This window comes from Dryobates pubescens, chromosome Z (assembly GCF_014839835.1).
Source record: "Dryobates pubescens isolate bDryPub1 chromosome Z, bDryPub1.pri, whole genome shotgun sequence".
NCBI lineage: Eukaryota > Metazoa > Chordata > Aves > Piciformes > Picidae > Dryobates > Dryobates pubescens.
Genome location: NC_071657.1, coordinates 102,786,532 through 102,804,219, shown reverse-complemented (window position 1 = coordinate 102,804,219; position 17,688 = coordinate 102,786,532). Strand labels below are relative to the sequence as shown.

The 17,688-nt window shown below is 40.8% G+C and overlaps 1 protein-coding gene across 4 annotated transcripts in view; it reads right to left on the bottom strand.

The window, feature by feature from the left end:
• The window catches only part of BRD1 (bromodomain containing 1), a 58,148-nt gene extending 50,250 nt beyond the window's left edge, over positions 1 to 7,898 (bottom strand). For all 4 annotated transcript variants that reach the window (XM_054179077.1, XM_054179078.1, XM_054179079.1 and 1 more), the window contains exons 1-2: positions 7,568 to 7,898; positions 1,594 to 2,974 (exon numbers count right to left, since the gene is read on the bottom strand). In XM_054179077.1, coding sequence (XP_054035052.1) covers positions 1,594 to 2,960 — 1,367 coding nt within the window. In that variant the 5' untranslated portion in view covers positions 2,961 to 2,974; positions 7,568 to 7,898. The remainder of the gene's footprint in view (positions 1 to 1,593; positions 2,975 to 7,567) is intronic.
• Positions 7,899 to 17,688: the final 9,790 nt, after the last annotated feature.

Below are 17,688 nucleotides of genomic sequence, written 5' to 3'. Positions count from 1 at the left end.
TTTCTAAAGCAAAATAAAAAAGCCAAAGAAAATTAGGCAACTGCTACCTGTATCTGCAGCATAACCACTCTTCCTTTTAGAATACCCATTTGTGTTTTGTTTTTAATTCAGGACTAGGCACATTCCTAGGACTAAGCACACTGACATAAGAAAGAGTACTTTTAAGAATCTCAGATGGAGACAACCCACTGATAATAAAGTTCAACTTTAAAATAGGTTTAAATTGTGTCCATGTTTTAAATTTCTGACATATGTCATTGTATTTCAGTTCCTGCATGTAATGACTCCTTCTAGGAAAATTACCAACAGAAAGAATTGCCAGAGGAACAACTGAGAACATACATTCTAATCCTCAACTCTCGGTCAGTTCATGTTCTTCATTACAGTCTTTAATAAAACAAACCAAAAACATACCACACCACCAACCAGTGGGGACAAAGCTAGATTCTTTCATAGAACTCCCCCCCCCCCCCCGACAACAGTACCTGTTTAAGTATGTTATTTACTGCCAACTTAAGCTTTTCTGCAGTGCCTTATTAAAGCACCATTTTCCCAAGCAAATCATAAACTGTGCATCTATCTGATGTTTGTCAACACCACACAGGAGCTGTAGCCTCTTTGTCAAAGTTAATCAGTAAGTAGCTACTTATATTAACAAAGCTGTTATACTAACAAAACACGTACTTACATTAACAAAGCTTATATTAACAAAATGTGTATTTATTTGGATTAATTTCACCAGCTTTTACTGTCCACTATCTGAGACTTGGGAGTCAGCTTTCCAAAATACATGGCTTATCGGTCTTATTTTTAAGAGCCATTACTGCCTGAGTACTCAAGAGTCTTGTCAAGTACAAACAATGAACCTGTACATGGAAGTAGTGCCTCTTTTGAGAAACTTTCTAAACTACTCTTTTTAAATCAGCATGAATTTAATTCAGGGAGTAAACAAACATAGTGATGTTGTAAATGCTAGAAAAACAAACAAACAAATAAATACCCTTTTAGTTCAAATACTCCAATTCAGGAAAAACTTAATGAAAAGTTACTCTGCCTCATAAGAAAAATACTCCCTTGAGGTTTTTTTGAACTACTTACACTGGTCTTAAAGTACAAGTTTAATTTAGGAGAAATAAACAAGGTTCAAATATTACTTATGCAAATATTATTTTCATTTTCAGGCTCTTAATATTAGGAAAATGCGTTCAGATTCCCAAATGAGTACAGTAAATCCTAGGGTTTTTTTAATATGAGGGTCAACTACATATGCTACTCCAAATTCAGTAGTTAATTCTCAAAAGCACAGTGAATGACAACAACCAAACACAAAACATGATTTGGTCTGACATAAAAAACAATTCTGAGGACAAGGCAGACCACTTGACAACTTACAATTTCTCTGGAGAAGTTGATGCATTTTTAATGCAACTTCACAAAGTTACAATATATGTAATTTCCCTTAACCCTCTGAGTATGGCCTTAAGGAAAGCATGTAAGAAATGTGCAAAAGCTTCAAGCCAGTATCAAAAAGTATTATTTTAAAATTACCAGATAATAAAATAAAGGATTCTCTCACTTGAATGGTTTGCTTACCTCTGGGGGGGTATATAAGGAGCAGATACTGTTGGCATAACTGTACAGGGTTCAACCACTGTTTTCTTGGCTTTTTTTGTCTTTTTTCTGACTTTTGATGTTGACCTAGCAGTTCTGACTGATCCCTCCTTCCTACAAACACCATTTTTGATTTCAGTTTCTCCATAAATATTTAGAGGTCTCCGTGTGCAACCTGGTGGAGTATGTACATCACAATAGGCAGTCTTTTTTACAGAGAATGTCGTCCCACTGCCAGTTAGTTCTTTCACAGGTTCCATTTTCATATATAGACCAGCCTTTTGAGCACACGTCACATGGAATGCAGTATAGCAGTTTGCTTTGTGGCACTGGATGCAGGCACCAACACCTTTCTGTTTACAGAGGTAGCATGTTAACTTCCATCTGGCTGGGGGAATGTTCCTGACACCATCAATTGGCTCAATAAAAACTGTATTGGCAAATCCAACTTCTGGAATCCACAAAGCACACACAACGTGTCCCCAACGATCATCATCAGTCTTTTTAAAGGCACCTCCCTTGTTTGGGCACAGCACACAGTCTACAGGCCGAGAACGGGACTGCAGACAGTGTCTGCAGAGCCACTGGCCCTCAGGTATATATGGCACCCCATAGCATTCCTGATGTACTGCTAAATTACACATATCACAAAATAGAATTACATTGCTGTTCTGACATTCACCATCCATGCATATACAACACACTGCATCTTCATCAATTAAAGACTGATGATCACCCTGTTTTTGGTTCTCACAATAAGACTCTTTTTCAAACCTGTCCATAAGGAATTCAAACATATTTTGTGAAACAACTGACACTCCATCACTTTTCCGCTTCTCATTTATTATTTCTAACCACGCATAATCTTCTTCATCCATGTCATACTCAACTTCATTATCAAGTTCTTCTGCTGACTTCTCAATGAACTTGTAATAAACTGGGGGTCTCCGAGGAGCTGAAGGGGGACTGTATTCAACAATCCGTACTTTTGGTTCTGGAAGAGGAGTTGTCGTAGCAGGTATGCCATGTGAGCTCGGAAGAGCTTCATTTTTCTTTTTCACTTTGTTATTTTTATGCCGTTTGCTTCTTAGACAAACTGGTGGTCTTTCACTATTCTCCTTATTGCTGTTGCATTCACTCATCTCCTGGGCTGTAAGATCATCTTCTAAAATAATCTCTAAAGGATCAAAGATACTGATCCTATGCAGACGACCTTCAATTTCTATTTCAACCATTCTTTGAGCTTGAGCATACGTCAATGTTTCTCGTGTGGGGGAGTGTTTAATACTGCATGGCGAAGAAGAATGCCTTGTTGCCGATACTCGATGACATCTTCCTTTTCTCCTCATTTGGTAATGTTTACCTAAAATTAGAGCAATAGTTAATATTATGCACCCAAAACATTCATTTTTAAATATCAGGTTTATTACAGCAAGAAAAAACCCCAAACCTTAAGTTCTATAGCTCTCAACATATTTAGTCACAAAAAAAAAAAAAATTTAAATCCTGACTTAATAGGGACTGCTCACACCATTCCGAATGAATTCAACCTAATGATAAACAGAGCTCCTAGATAACAGCTTCTCTATGTACGGTCATGCAAAATCCTCAATACAAAAATGCTGTAGAATACATAGAATAAACCAGGTTGGAAGAGACCTTCAAGATCATCGCGTCCAACCCATCAACCAATCAAACACCACCCAAACAACTAGCCCACGGCACCAAGCACCCCATCAAGTCTCCTCCTGAAAACCTCCAGTGATGGCGACTCCACCACCTCCCCAGGCAGCCCATTCCAATGTGCAATCACTCTTTCTGTATAGAACTTTTTCCTAACATCTAGCCTGAACCTCCCCTGGCGCAGCCTGAGACTGTGTCCTCTTGTTCTGGTACTGGCCGCCTGGGAGAAGAGACCAACATCCGTCTGTCTACAACCTCCCTTCAGGTAGTTGTAGAGAGTAATAAGGTCACCCCTCAGTCTCCTCTTCTCCAGGCTAAAAGAGCTATTGGTAAGACCTCCACATGAGAAAAAAGACATTTCAGAAGTGTCACTGAAATGTTGGACTTGTTACATTGTATAAAACCTCTAATACAACATTTTCCAATGCCTTAAGGCTGTACACAGTTTGAAATTATTTTCAACAGCAACAGTTTACTTTCTCCAGCTCTCCCATTGAAAGAATTAGCTAATTGTGAAAGAAGAACAAGTTTTCCCAGCAATTTTTTCAAGTGCAATTTGAAATAGTCATGTTAACAACTCAATTACTACAGGTGGAAAAACCATGCTTACTTATAAACTTGGCAAATTTGTGGTTTGACAGCCCTTTTTTTTTTTTACTTTTCCCTTCACAATTCTTAATGAGTATATTATTTTTTACAAAATGACAAGAACACAATTAAAGTTCCCAATATGGTACAGTATTAACTGCAGTTAGGAAATATTTCACCTGTAAAAAATATTTGACTGAGCAAAACCACGCTCCCTGCATGTAAGTATGCATTCAGACACACCCTTCTCCCTCAACTGATTCAAGAGTTTTTCTTAGAGTAATAGGGTTAGACATGAATCTCCCCATCTTTATGTCCAATTTCAAGCTATTTTAACCAAAAAAAAAAAAAAAGAAAAAGGGAAAAAATCATTCCACACTCCCTCACAAAAAGACAGACCTTTTTCTCCACCAGAGCACCACATCTAGGACAGGTATGCATTTTGATTAAAAAAATTCTGGTTGAAAGATTCCATACTTATGTTTTTTAATATTTTAATAACGTTAACGTGTTATTGTTGGGTTTTTGTTAGGTGGGTTTTGTTTGGTTGCTTTTTGCCCCCATACAGTTTGAAAATACTATAAAGACAACTGATATGGTAAATTTGAAAAGTTCCCCTCTTTCCTTCTTCCTAACAAGTCATTAATAAATTTAACCCCAGCAACAGAATAAACTCCTTATCTTTAATCACTGGCTTAAAGTATTACTAGAGACTCACCACTTCAATTCTGCACTTCAAGTCGGTGTCATGTAATAGTTAAAATAATGCAACTGGTGTTAGCATGTACTGCCTGAACAGCAGAGAAATGTAGATCAAAATGCAATGATTGTTAAAAGACTAATATATCTATTTCAGGAAGAAAACAGCAAAGATTGGAACAATTACACAAACTACTCCATGTAGCCTGCCTTTTGGTTAGTCTAGGATGACAATCTCTAAAGGCACCTTCAAAGTACTAAAGGAACTCCTTTTACAGGAAGACTAAATTATTTAAGCAGCTAGCATTAAAACTAGTTCTTGAGAAGGTCTGATTTGTCTGCTTTCACAAACTGACCTTGTTTTCCCAATCTAAGCTGGTTTTATTATTCATGTGAGAATTGTGCTTCTCATAGATCTGACTTTTACACAAATAGTTTTTAACTCATTACTTTTAATAGCACAAGCACAAAACCACACAACAGTCAGAGTAAAACTGTGACAGACCTCTGATCTGCTCTATATAAATAACAGATAAAAAAGGCTCCACCTCTTCAAACAAGCTTGGAAGAAATATTTAACAACTTAATTCTGTAAAAAACCATAGTATTTAACCATACTGATTTCTTAACTGTTGAAATTTTAAATTGGTAATACTGCTACAGAAGGTCCAATACCCAGAAACAAGGCAAATTGATAATTAACTGAAAGTAGAAGTTAGTTACCAGTTTCTCAGTAGATTTTATCATTCATAAGCCAAAGATAACACAATGATTCTGATTTCTGTTTATTATCATGAACAAAAAAATGCAGGATTCTTCAGATAAAACACACTGATGTGTCAATGTACAGCAACTGACTACAGATCAGGATGGCTACTTTAATGACTTTTATTTCTTTGTGTCACTAATTGAGTCATCAAGACAAATAATTTACATTATGTTTACCTCCTATAATTGCACTCATTTCTGTCTAGATGTAGCAGTCTGATTTTTTTTTAATGTTGCTTATCTTAGCTGCTTGTGTATCTGTTCATCGTGGTCTGTGAGCATAGTGAGAGTTTTGAACAAAATAGAGACAGCCTTCAAAAATAATTTTTTTAAAAGTGCCGCTTCTCCACACTTTACTATCTAATTTAACCCAGTAGCGCAGAAAAATACATTAATGCTAGGTTTCCAAGTTCTCCATTCCCCTCTGTTCCCAAGATTCTTAAGTGTGGCAGCAAGCAGGCAATAGGAACAGGAAAAAAATAATTCAAAAGCACAAGTATTCGTGCTTTAAGATTTTAGTATTGTAAAAGTCAAATAAACTCTACAAACAGGAACAATAAAAAACAATTCAGCCAACACTTAAGCATCTTCCCTGTAATACCCAATTGTAAACACTGTTCAACTAGGTGGCAAAGTACAGTCATAGTTAAACACACAGTGAATACCCTGCAAATGCGATGCAAGGAACTCTGTCCAAATTTCATAGAAACTGTGTGTGAATAACACGAATGCACTGGAGATCAAAGTAGTGTTTCATTTTGTTTCTCCGAAAATTCTTCTGTTTGCAAATGTCCTATAAACATTCCAGCTGAAGACCAGATTTCTGCATAGCAAATTCATGACTGGCAATTGGTTTGTTTTTCCTAGCTATTTGTCAGGCATCTTTTTCACTCCCCTCGGCATTCTGTAGATCGACTGGTATGAAGACCATAGATCTAACTTTGAAAGAGAGTAAGACAGTTCTCATTCAGTATCAACAAAGACACCACACTAAGAGCAAAGTTAAATTATTTTGATACCATATTGTTTGCATTTTTTTGCCTCTTTCAACAACTTGACCTCAAAGACTGCAGGAGATAAAACTTGCTCTTGGAATTACACTAAGCTGCTTGGGAAGTAAGTCACAAACATGCTCTCCCTCAGCACAACAAAAGTTCATGAAGGCAACTGGTGGAATACACAGTATGAACCAAAAAGTTTTATCAAGATGTAGGATAGCTAAAATCAACAGGAAAAGTACGAGAACGTGTATTATTTTAATTACTAATTCCTTTTACAATTCTGTCCTAGTTACCTTCTTCAAATAAACAGCCTGTAGTCCCTGGACCCCCTTCTCAATGGAGAAGGGAATTCCATTCTCAATGGACACTTTCATAGAGACCATTAAAGAAAGAAAGACACAGGAATGCTTTTTAGTCCTGGACAATGAGGGAGGGTAAGCAAACAGTGCTTACAAGCATATGGGCAGACACCACCCACAACTTCAGCTACGAAGCAGGAGCAATGCCCTGAGGGGAATGCAAAGAACCAGGGTTCACGAAGCTCAAAGACCCCCTAAGCAGTGTGGGATCGCCAGAGCTGCTCCCCTCGAGCCGGCGGAAGACCGCCAACGCCGCCGGCAGAGAGTCCCCTCCCCCACGCCCCCGGAATCGGGCAGTTGTCCCGGTTACCGGCACGGTTCCCGCCGCCCCCTCGTCGGCACCGTCGCCCCGCGCGCGGGGCCCGCCCACGCCCACGGACCCGCCCTCGCCGGTTCTGAGCGAACACTTCCTGCCCACGCCCAGGGAGCCTCCAGCGTGTGCGCACCCCTGCGCGGGGATGGTTCCTGCCTGGCCACAGCATTCCCCCCTCCCGGCCCCCGGGAGGATGGTTCCTGCCCAGGCCCATCATCTCCAGCCCTTCCCAACAGTCACCTCCCTCCCCTCCGCGAAAATACTCGGCCCACAAATATGGCGGCTGACAAAACAGCTCGAGCGGCGCCCTCCCCCAGACCGCTGCGCTCGGCTTCCCCCCCGCACAGCATTCCCGCCCGCCCAGCCTCGCCCCCGGCCGCCGTTCTCTCCCGCGCCCTTCGCCGCTGCTGTGCCCAGCCTGTCCTGCCCTTCCCCATGCCGATCTCCAGTCTCGCTGCGGTGGAACTCGCCGCAGCAGAATCCACCGGCTCCCGGCCCAGCAGCCCACACCCGCCGCCCCACACCGCCTGCCTGGCTTTACTCACACTGTGGGAGCCGCCGAAGCGCGGCTGACAGACCTCCCGTTCCGCCTCTGCGGCCGACGCTACGGCCGGTTTAATGGCGGAGGTGCCGCCGCTGCTGCCGCCTGGCCCCGCGTCCAGCAGCCGCGGGCGGGATAGCAGTCGCTGAGCGGGCCGCGCTGCTGGCGGCGGCGACCCGACGTTGGGTGCGGGGCTGCTGCTGCAGCCGGGCGCGGCGCATTCGTGAGGCGCGTCGCAGGTCGCCGTCCGGCTGCGGGCTGGGCGCTCGGCTCCCGGGGCTGAGAAACTCCCCTCCCCCCTCGGCACAAACAATGCGGCTTCACCACAGCGCTGCGCCGACGGGGGGGGTGGGGGTGGGGGGGAGGAGAGGCAGGGAAGGGACGTGAGGGCGCCAGGCACCGCCCAGCCTCGCCGTTGCTGCCGCCGCGGGGCGGAGCTTGCTCTTTGCTGCTCTACCCGCCCTCGGACGGCGGAAGACCGCGCGGACCTGAGCGGCCTGGAACCGGGCAGCACAGAATCCCCGGGTACGCAGGGGCCGAGAGGGCCGGAACGTGCCGCGCCCCGGGGTCAAACCGGGAACGGCTGCTCCGGGCACTGCGTTCCCGCCCAGGGCCATATCGGCTCGGCGGCAGACAGGACTCCGAGCTTCGCCGGGGCGCTCCCTCCGAGAACACTGAAACGCCCCAGCGCAGGGTGAACGAAACGAGGGAGAAGGGGGAAGTGGGGGGGGGGGGGGGGGGGGGGGGAGGCAGGCCGTGGCTTGTTACAAAACCAAGGGTCGAAACAACAAGCCATTGGTATTTATTATTTCTTTGGGGGAAGTCCAAGCTCGAGCTTCATTAAGCAGAAAATTTGCTTGAAAGTTAGCTCTTGCTGGTCTCCGGGTCAGGCTGCTGCTTGTAAATTAACTGGGAATAGCCTTGCATTTTGACAAAGCAAAACCAAGTTATTTCTGGCTCTCCCTGTGAAGGACACCCTTTGTTAGGTATTATTTTTAGACAGCCATCACAGCCTAGAGCTAGAGGATTTTGCTGGAATACATTTCTGCGAGGCAGCTGCACTCAGGTTTAAAAATCAACTTTTAACTAGCCCAGCCCACAAACACAGTTGCCTTTGCCAATCACATAGAACGAGTCCTGCATATGGTAAAAAGCAAATGGTCAAGAGGAGGTGTGATTCCCTTCATCTATCTGAAACAACCACTTCAAAATGACTTACCAATTTTTTTTACTTTTTTTTTACCTTTTTCTATATTACTATGTTTGCTTGTCTCAGACAGCAATGAATTTACGACTAAGAAATCATAAGTAAATACACGTCATTACTTGTAGAAAGCAAATTAACGTCCAGAAAGCCTAAATATCTTCACTAAGGAAACACTATAGAATAGGCAAAGTACTTCCAATTCCTTTTTCACCCATCAGGGACCATCCAGCATGCTGATGTCCTAAGACAGAAGCCATTAAACCAACTAATATTTGTACAGCACACTCAGTGTAGAAATAAATCTTTATTATAAAATAGGCCCTGTAACTTAATTTCTGATACAGAAGTTTAAAAAAAAAAAAGGGGGGCAAAGACTGTATGAACTGTGTAAGCCATGTGGTCATTAGTATACTTGCCTTTGAGGAGTTACTGTCTGGTCATACTGCTTAAGTAATCCTACCCCTCAGTCTCGGATTCTTAGAACATGCTGATTTAAGTTAATGTTGCTGTGCTGGAATTCTGCTTATGATGAAGATACTAAGGAGGGAACAGCACACTAAATAATACACATCAGTGTACAAAGTATGAAAATGACTAGAAATTATAAATGCCAAGAACAACAAAAATATCTAAATTTAATTAGGAAAACACGTTGTTTTATCTAAGTAATAATCTGTATGTGTATCTGTCCTGCATCTGCACAAATGCTCTACAATTGAACACAAGCTTTCCACAGAGAACTTGCTGGTGTCCATACTCTCATGTATGATGCGCAAGTCTGGCACTGTCCCAGTTTTCTTTTTTCTGTTGGGTAGACTACAGTACTCCACAGCTGGACATCCCTTCAATAATGCAGCATGCCTTAGTGGCATCTGCATCATTTTAACCATCTTATTGTAGTTCAAACTCATGCTTTATTTTCTCTAGGAAGCTCTACTTACATGACTTTCTTGAGATTCATTTTCCAGCTCTGTTTTGTGCATGAGGCACATTTGGTAAACAGTCCATCCATAAGAAGCAAGGTCCTAAACCTCATGCTGATAAAACCAGGAAGTGGCAGTTCCAAAACTATTTAAAATAACTAGTAAGATAGCAGCAGCATCATTGATTCTCACAACCTACTGATCAAGGACTCAGCACAGTCTGAATCAATCACAACAGCACGTGATGGTGCCAGAACCTGATATCCTAACAGATCAGAAATTAAAAGCCTGTGATCCACATTTGCCTATTGCAGAAAGGCTTCCCTGCTCCTCAGATGCTCTGCAGGACTTCAGAGAGCTGTTGAGCTTCATTTCCTGGTTCTCATATTCAAAACAGTGTCTCCACCTCAAACTCCCAACATGCAGGCAGGGTTCATCAGTGTTCTAGACCCTCTCAATAATTCTTTTCATTATGGAGTGTCCAGGCTGTCACACAGAATACATGTAATTTCTTGATGTGGTACTTCACAGCAACAGCACAGAGAGCAGGCTCAACACGTAGGAGCCTTACACTTTTGAAAAAAAAAAAATTGTTGACCTTGTGCAGGCTACCAGACCAGGATCTTCCACCTTTTTATGTTAAATATTAGTATGCTAGCCTATATTGCTTCAAAATGCAACAGTATGTAGTATTGTCTGGGGCAACTGACCAATCTTCAGCATATACTTCTGTCATCTCAAAGATCCATTTCCTTTGCCTTTTCCATCTCAAAAGTGAGACTTGGTGTCTCTATTTTTGGACAAGGAAGAAACAATTCCATTGTGATACTGCACAATTTCAAGCAAACTTGATGGCATACAGGACCTTTGCCCCCTTTTTTTGTCACTAGCTCAATATGCATGTGAGGCTTTAGTCCCAGTCCATCAGAATCTTCACACCTCTACATGGCTGCATCAAGTATTTACTCAAATTGCCACTGCTGATTTATTCTGCATGAGAAACTTCCACAGAAGAAATACCTTCTTATCTGTCTACCAGCTTTTACCTGCACTAGTTATCAAACTCTCAAGAGAAATGCTTCAAGAAGGATCATGTAAACAAGCCTAAATGCTTTTTATCTGCTTTGGCATCCTCTTCCCTTTCCTTGCAGAATGAAACTTCAGGAGACACATTTCTCCTCTGCTAAACTGTATCACCTACATAGTATCATATTTGTTTTAAAGATTAATAAAGATCAACTCAGGTTTGCTGCAGCACTTAATATCAACATTGGAGCTGAATTTCCCCAGATGGAATTCAGTCTCCTTGTCTTGAACAGCTGGCTGGTGAAGGGACAAGGAAGAGGCAGAACGCATGCTACACATTCGTTATAAACTGCCAAGAACCTTTCCATTTCACAATAGGTTTTGTAGTGCTGTAACACGCATATGTGGCCAAACTCTGCTAAGCCACATGATACCTCTGTATGATGCCTAAAGCCAATGTATTCCCATAAAGTTTTTAAGTCTGGCTTTTGCAGTATATGGTTTATAACTTCAGATTCATCTGTGCACAACTAATATTCCCCTCCAGAATACTCATAAGATACAGCTTTACCATGGTCCTCTCACCCTGAAAGGGTATGCTTTGTAATCTCACCTCATAAATCATGGTATATGGCACTGGCAAAGTACTTGTGGGCTTGACTGTGCAACACTGCTGGTTGTATTCAAAAGGTGGCTCCCAAACAGATTTTTGCTGCTTATGGCCTCACTAGCTCTTGCTTCTTGTGCATACCATCTTTTTCATCCTCAGAATCGGAGTGGGTTGCTATTTATAAAATTGATAAGAAAAGACTTTAGGTCTCCAGAGCAGTTCATGGTCATCCAAATGAGTTTTCACTGAAAGACAAGTTTTAAAACAAACAGGGAGCTACATCAATGCCTTTTATGGTACTGATAAAGACAAAGCCACTTTATCAGAGCTTAGGCAGAACTCAAGCTAAATCAATGTGCTTGCTAAGAAATACCTGTGAGCTGCATTTGCTAAGCAGTCCTATGGAATGTTATCTATGGATAAGGACCATTTGACAATGTGGTCTTTAAGCTGTACAGCTGCTATGAAAAGGCCCTCACCCCATTTCCATTTGTGGGAACTACTGCTTGGAGTCACCTACAGCAAGAAGAGGTAGGTATTCTTCTGTCTGCAAGTGACAGTGCATGTTAAGCACTTTGCCAAGATATGCAATTGACAGGGATACTTACTTTCTGCCTTACTTACTGTTCCCCTATCTAGCTGGAATCCTTTAATACAATGTGCCCTTGGGATTTTGCAGTTATAAGATGCTTTCTACCATATGTGCTTATAACTGTTTCATGATGGAAGGTGGGGTTTGAGGACACTGCAATATTTTTAAACAGATTTAAAAATAATAAAATCTTTGTTGTTAGGATAAAAATGAAAGCATGTTAACTACACTAAACAAAACAAAAAAATTTCCAAATTACAAAATGCTGCAGCAAAACAAAAGCTTGCCTATCTACTCACCTGTAGGTCTTTGTTGCAGTTTTAGGCTGTGCCTAGAAAATTTTCCACAGATTTTGAACAGAAAGTAGTACAATGTAAATAAATCACCACTGGATGCAAAAGGAAAATAATGATAAAGTCTAAATAATCCCATTGGTCTGACTACCAACAGAAAGTTAGATTTGTAAACTAACTTTTTCTCTTTTTGGCTTCCTTCACTGTGGCAGATACTTGCTGCTGCTTCTGCTGGCTTAGCTGACCTTGAATGCATTCTTCTTATGGTTAAGTACTAACAGCCTACTCTGCTTTTTCTTCTTTCTTGTCTTGTCCCATGTAATGGGGGGGGGGAAGGGAGAAAAGAGGAGGAAGCTCTTGGTAACCCCCTGGTTTTGTCCATGGGGATTCTTGAGTTGTTTATAACTTGTAAATGTGTGTAGATATTGTATATTTCATACATATTGCATTTCATATTTCTGGATTGTAGTGTGCTTATAAATAGAGCTTCATTTGCTTTCAACTGAGCTGGTCTGGCAATTTTATGCTGGGGGGTAATTTCAACCCACCACAGTCTTCTAAATATCTACTTGAGACTTTTATCAAGTACAAGCCTTTGGAAGCAGAGTTATTTGCACTGTTATGTATAATGATATAGTCTGGAAAAAAAAAGCAGATAGAGCCATAAATGAAGGAATAGCATTCATCTTCTTTCCCAGCACTTCCTCTTTGATATTATTCATTTCCTAATGTTTAGTTTGGCACCTTTATTATGTTCTGCATAGTAACTCCATACACAAATGTCTTATATGGGAAGTTCTTCCTGCCAAATGCCAATTGCCATCAGAATAACCCTTCAAAAACAAGTCACTAATTTTCTGGTTAGCTCCCAGGGCTCTTTCTCCACAACCAGATGAAAATGACTGCCAGTGCAAGAGAGGCAGTGGAAAAGTAAATCCAGGACTTGGGAGTGCTCCTTCAGCATCCCTAGTTATTAGGCATCATTAGCTTACCTGACTAATGAAGCTGCATGTTTAGAATTGGATTGTCAATTCATAAACTGAGCCAAGTTATGGGCAAAAATGAAACATCAGTAGTAATGGGTATGAATCAAAAAGCAAAATAACAGCTATGTGAAAGTTCTAAAAATATCACATTTGTGTAGCAAAAGATTATAAAACAGATTATAAAACTGTAGCTGAACAATTTACATTGTATTTTGACTTTTTTTTTGCAACACATGCTGATGAAATCTCAGTAGTGGATGAAGACAGAATCTAGAAAAAAATGCAACAACAGAAAAAAAAGAGGCAAGTATTTGAACCAAAAATTTTTGTCAAAGGCAGCCACAGTGAAGGAAAAAGGAAATGTCCTCCACAGAAATATTTGACACAATATATTTCTCAAATCAAACATCAATTTTTGGTATTTCTAATTTCTCCCTGTGATTATTCTCCTCATCAGGCTTGGAATGCAGAAGCTACTTTGTTTAGCATCAACTCAGGTAACTGCTTAAGACAGCATAACCAATGTAAATAACATTACTACAAATACATTATTACTTTCTCTGTTAACAGTTTCCTACTCCCCAGTCTTTTCCACTATACTGGATTCTCTACACAGCCTTCATCCAAGCAAAGTTATTCACTGCCTTCATAAACTTTAGTGTATATTTATTAAATACCTCACAGGGACTTCTTTATTCTCAATTCCTTTCTGGCAGTACGAAAACTTGCAGGTGTGATAAAATACAAACTCCATGTGAAGTTGTTTTCCTAGTTAAGCCATCCACAAACATGTATCTCTACGAAACAATCTCCAATGTTTTCAGTGAGATAATACTTCAGCCTTAGTACCATTCAAATTCAATCACCAATGTGACATGAATCCAGTTTTAATTACTTTACTACCTCCTCTTCATTCAGTCTAGAAGACAAACCTGGTCCAGGATGATTAAGATGGTATGCAATGGAGGAAGCTTTGCTGTTAGAATCCATAGTCATTTACTGTAGAATAAATCTTAAGACAGATGGACTCATCCAGAATTAAAAACTTGTCCCCTTATTTACAAGTGGAAGGACTACAAAGTATGGTGACATCAAAATCTGAAGAAAAATAAGGTGGAAAAAAAAAGAACTCAGAAGCAAGACCCAAAACACAATATCCACACCCCCCCCAACAAACAAACAAAACCAGAAAAACCCACACAGAAACACACACACAAAAAACCCCAAAACAAACAAACAAAAAAACCCTAACAAACCCCAAACAAGACAATCAGGCATGGCTCATAGCTTCTTCAGAGAAACCTCTTTTGTATCATTTAACAAATAAGCAATGAGTCCTACACAAGTTTGCTTTGCCTTAGATATGTCTACAACCTCAGCCAGAGCCTGATGCTGGCTAAGAAAGAGATCTTCCAAATTCATGCATATAAAAGTCAGTTCTGATGTATAATATGGCATCATAATGCAGACACAAACTCAACAGACTCAAAGAAAAACAAAAAAACCCAGCCAGAATAGCAGAATAGGAACTTCAAACTTAGAACTCCTGAAAGGCATATTCCAGCTCCACACTCATGTTGTATCAAAGGTAAGTATGACTAAATCCTGGGAACATGCTGTCATATATGACCATGTAGGTTGGAAAAGGCCTTTAAGATAATCAAGTACAGGTCAAAAAACACTGATAGACACTTCTGAGTGCTATCCATTCAGGATGATAAAGGGATTAGACAGTTGTGTTTGTAACAAATAAGGTAGTTAATATAAGACCACAAAGCCATCCTGGTTTTGACAGAGAATGGTCCTTAAAAGTTGTTCACAACCATCATGTAATTGCTCATTCTTTATTTTCTAAGCATCCAATCTGACAATTTGGATCTGATGAACAGAGCCAAACACTCACTGAAATTTATGGGATATGTATGCTAAATTTATGTGCCCTCCAATGTTACATGTTCTCAGAAACTGTACCTGATACTAAATTGGTCATCCAATTGGGCAGAGGTACATTTTTATTATTCTATTTTAAGGTTTTGATCACTAAGTTGACACTAAGACAGGATCCTTGAAGAGGCTACATCTATACAAATAGGAAAAGAGATCATTTTATTAAATATATTACCTCAGTGGATATAAAGAGTAGCAATTCTTTGTGTTTGAATTAAGAACTACTATTTCATCTTCATTATTTCATATATAAAATGCATCACCAACAGAGTACTTGCTAGAGGGAATACCAAAGGTTTGAGTGATTCAATAAAGAAAATAATCTTAACAGCAAGTTTGGAGACAACTATATTTAGCTGCCCAATTCTGTTAAAAAAAATGTAGCAGCAGCAAAATGGTTAATATTCCCAACACTGGTATAACATTTAATGTTTTCACAGGTATACAAATTCAGAAAGACAATTTATCATTGCAGTATAAATATTGTCTTTACTACCAAGAAAGAACTGGATGGAATGAGGCAAAAAGCAGATTAAGATGAACTGCTCAGTGACTGGAAAGACTGACCACAGAATCCAAAGGTTTATCTGCAGCTACTCAACACATACAACTGTCTAATAACATAATATTGACAAAGGAAGATACATTTAAGGCATATTTTAACTTCTGTCACAGTAGAAAAGGATATAAAGATTGCATCTAATTTCCAACTGGTTTTAGGCTATTATAGCCTTTCTGGTAGCCGTCTGAGTTCAGTGTGCACCCTGGTATTCAGAGTAACGTAGAGCGGGTTACTTACCGTTACTGCAGTAGTATTTCCTTCTTTGAATCTGCAACATCTATTCTCCAGACAACCCAGACACTGTCTTTGGGAGCATATTCTCTTAGGTTTCTGATTTTCTAAAAAACATAACAGGAAACCAGGTACTTGTGGTCTGCTGCAGGAACTGGACTGAGAAATTACTTTTTAATATTCATTTAATATCAGATCACTTTTAATTCATGGCAGGTTCAGTTAAATGTGCAAATAAAGATGCTTATTCACAGTACCTGAAACAGATAATAGGTTTATGAAGACAAAACCAGAAAACAACAAAGAAAAAAAAATTTTTGTGAAGTTACATAAGGAAAGTCTTGGTTTCTTCATGGAGAATCTGTCATTTTTAGACTATTGCTACAACAGTGCTGCTGCATTCACCACAAGCTGGCAGTCTGGAGCCTTCTCTAGGAACTGTGGTTAGTTACTCTCTCCTTTGCTTGTCACCAGACCACTAAAATTTGTTTGGCTTATTCTTCAATTTCCTTGATTGCTTGTGAGAGGACTTTCTCACCTCAGCTTTGATCAGATTTTTAAGATCGACTTTCTTAAGGCTCTGGTATATTTTTAAAACCAGAATGAAAATCCAGCTATCTCACTTGATGAGTGATAACACATCTATAGATTAGATAACAAATCCTGTTTGCTTCTCAAGTCACTTAGAAGATAATTTAAAGAAATAACCAACTTTCATTAATCTCAACTCTTACCAACTCTTAAGGAAATTTTCAGAATAGGATGCATGAAAAAGTGCAGAGGTACAGAGAGGTACAGAAAAAGCAACATGTATGCAGTGGGAAAGCACAAAGAAAGTTTCCAATATTTTTAAATTTACCATAAAATTGTTAACTATAAATTGGGAAGCTCTTCAAACTCGTAACTGTGAAAGAAAAACAAAAGAAAAGTTAATAGAGGCACCTATTCTAATATTAGCAGGCTTTCTGTGGTGTGGTAAGTGTAACTACATAATTACAAGTAAAATTCAACATAACTGTTACAATTTTATAGTTCTGTAAGAGATGCTTTGTAAGATATTTCTATTTATGAACATTAACTAATGAGCATTAACTAATTACCGTAATTTGTCAACAAACTGGTGATAAAAGCTTAACTAAGCTCTCACACCTCAAAGTCTAGCTGGCAGACCTGACCAAGACTAAACTTAATGTTTAAGTTGTTGTATTCATGTAAATGTGTTTAGAATAGTGATGTACCCGCGCTCTAGTGGAGCGATACCCATGAAGGCTTTTCCTCAGAGTTTCGGTCCCCTCCTGAAGCCGGCGCGGTCTGGCTGCCAGCCCGCTGCGAGGACGCCGCACACCAGCCATCAGCTCCCTCGCGGTGCTCAGCCGCCAGCCCCAGGCTGCAAGGAAAGGAACGGCCATTCCGACAAAGGTCGGCCCACGAGGAACTCGCGGCTCCCGCCCGCGGCCTCATGGGGAAACCACTGCCGGGCAGGCAGAGGCCCCAGCAGTCCCTCGAAGCTGCGCTGCTGAAACCCCCAGGCCGGTGCCGCCCTAGCACGGCTGTCCCTAGAGATACGGCCGCTGCCCCGCTCTGCCGCCTCAGAAACGAAGTAGGGAGAGACAAGCGGCCGCAGCTTTATAGCGACCACTCGCGTCTCACCCCAGACCCACCGCAGGGGCGGCGCTGCAAAACACTCGGCTCCCCATGATTGCCGCTGCCCCGATCCGGTTCCGGGCGCGGAGCTGCCACACCACCCC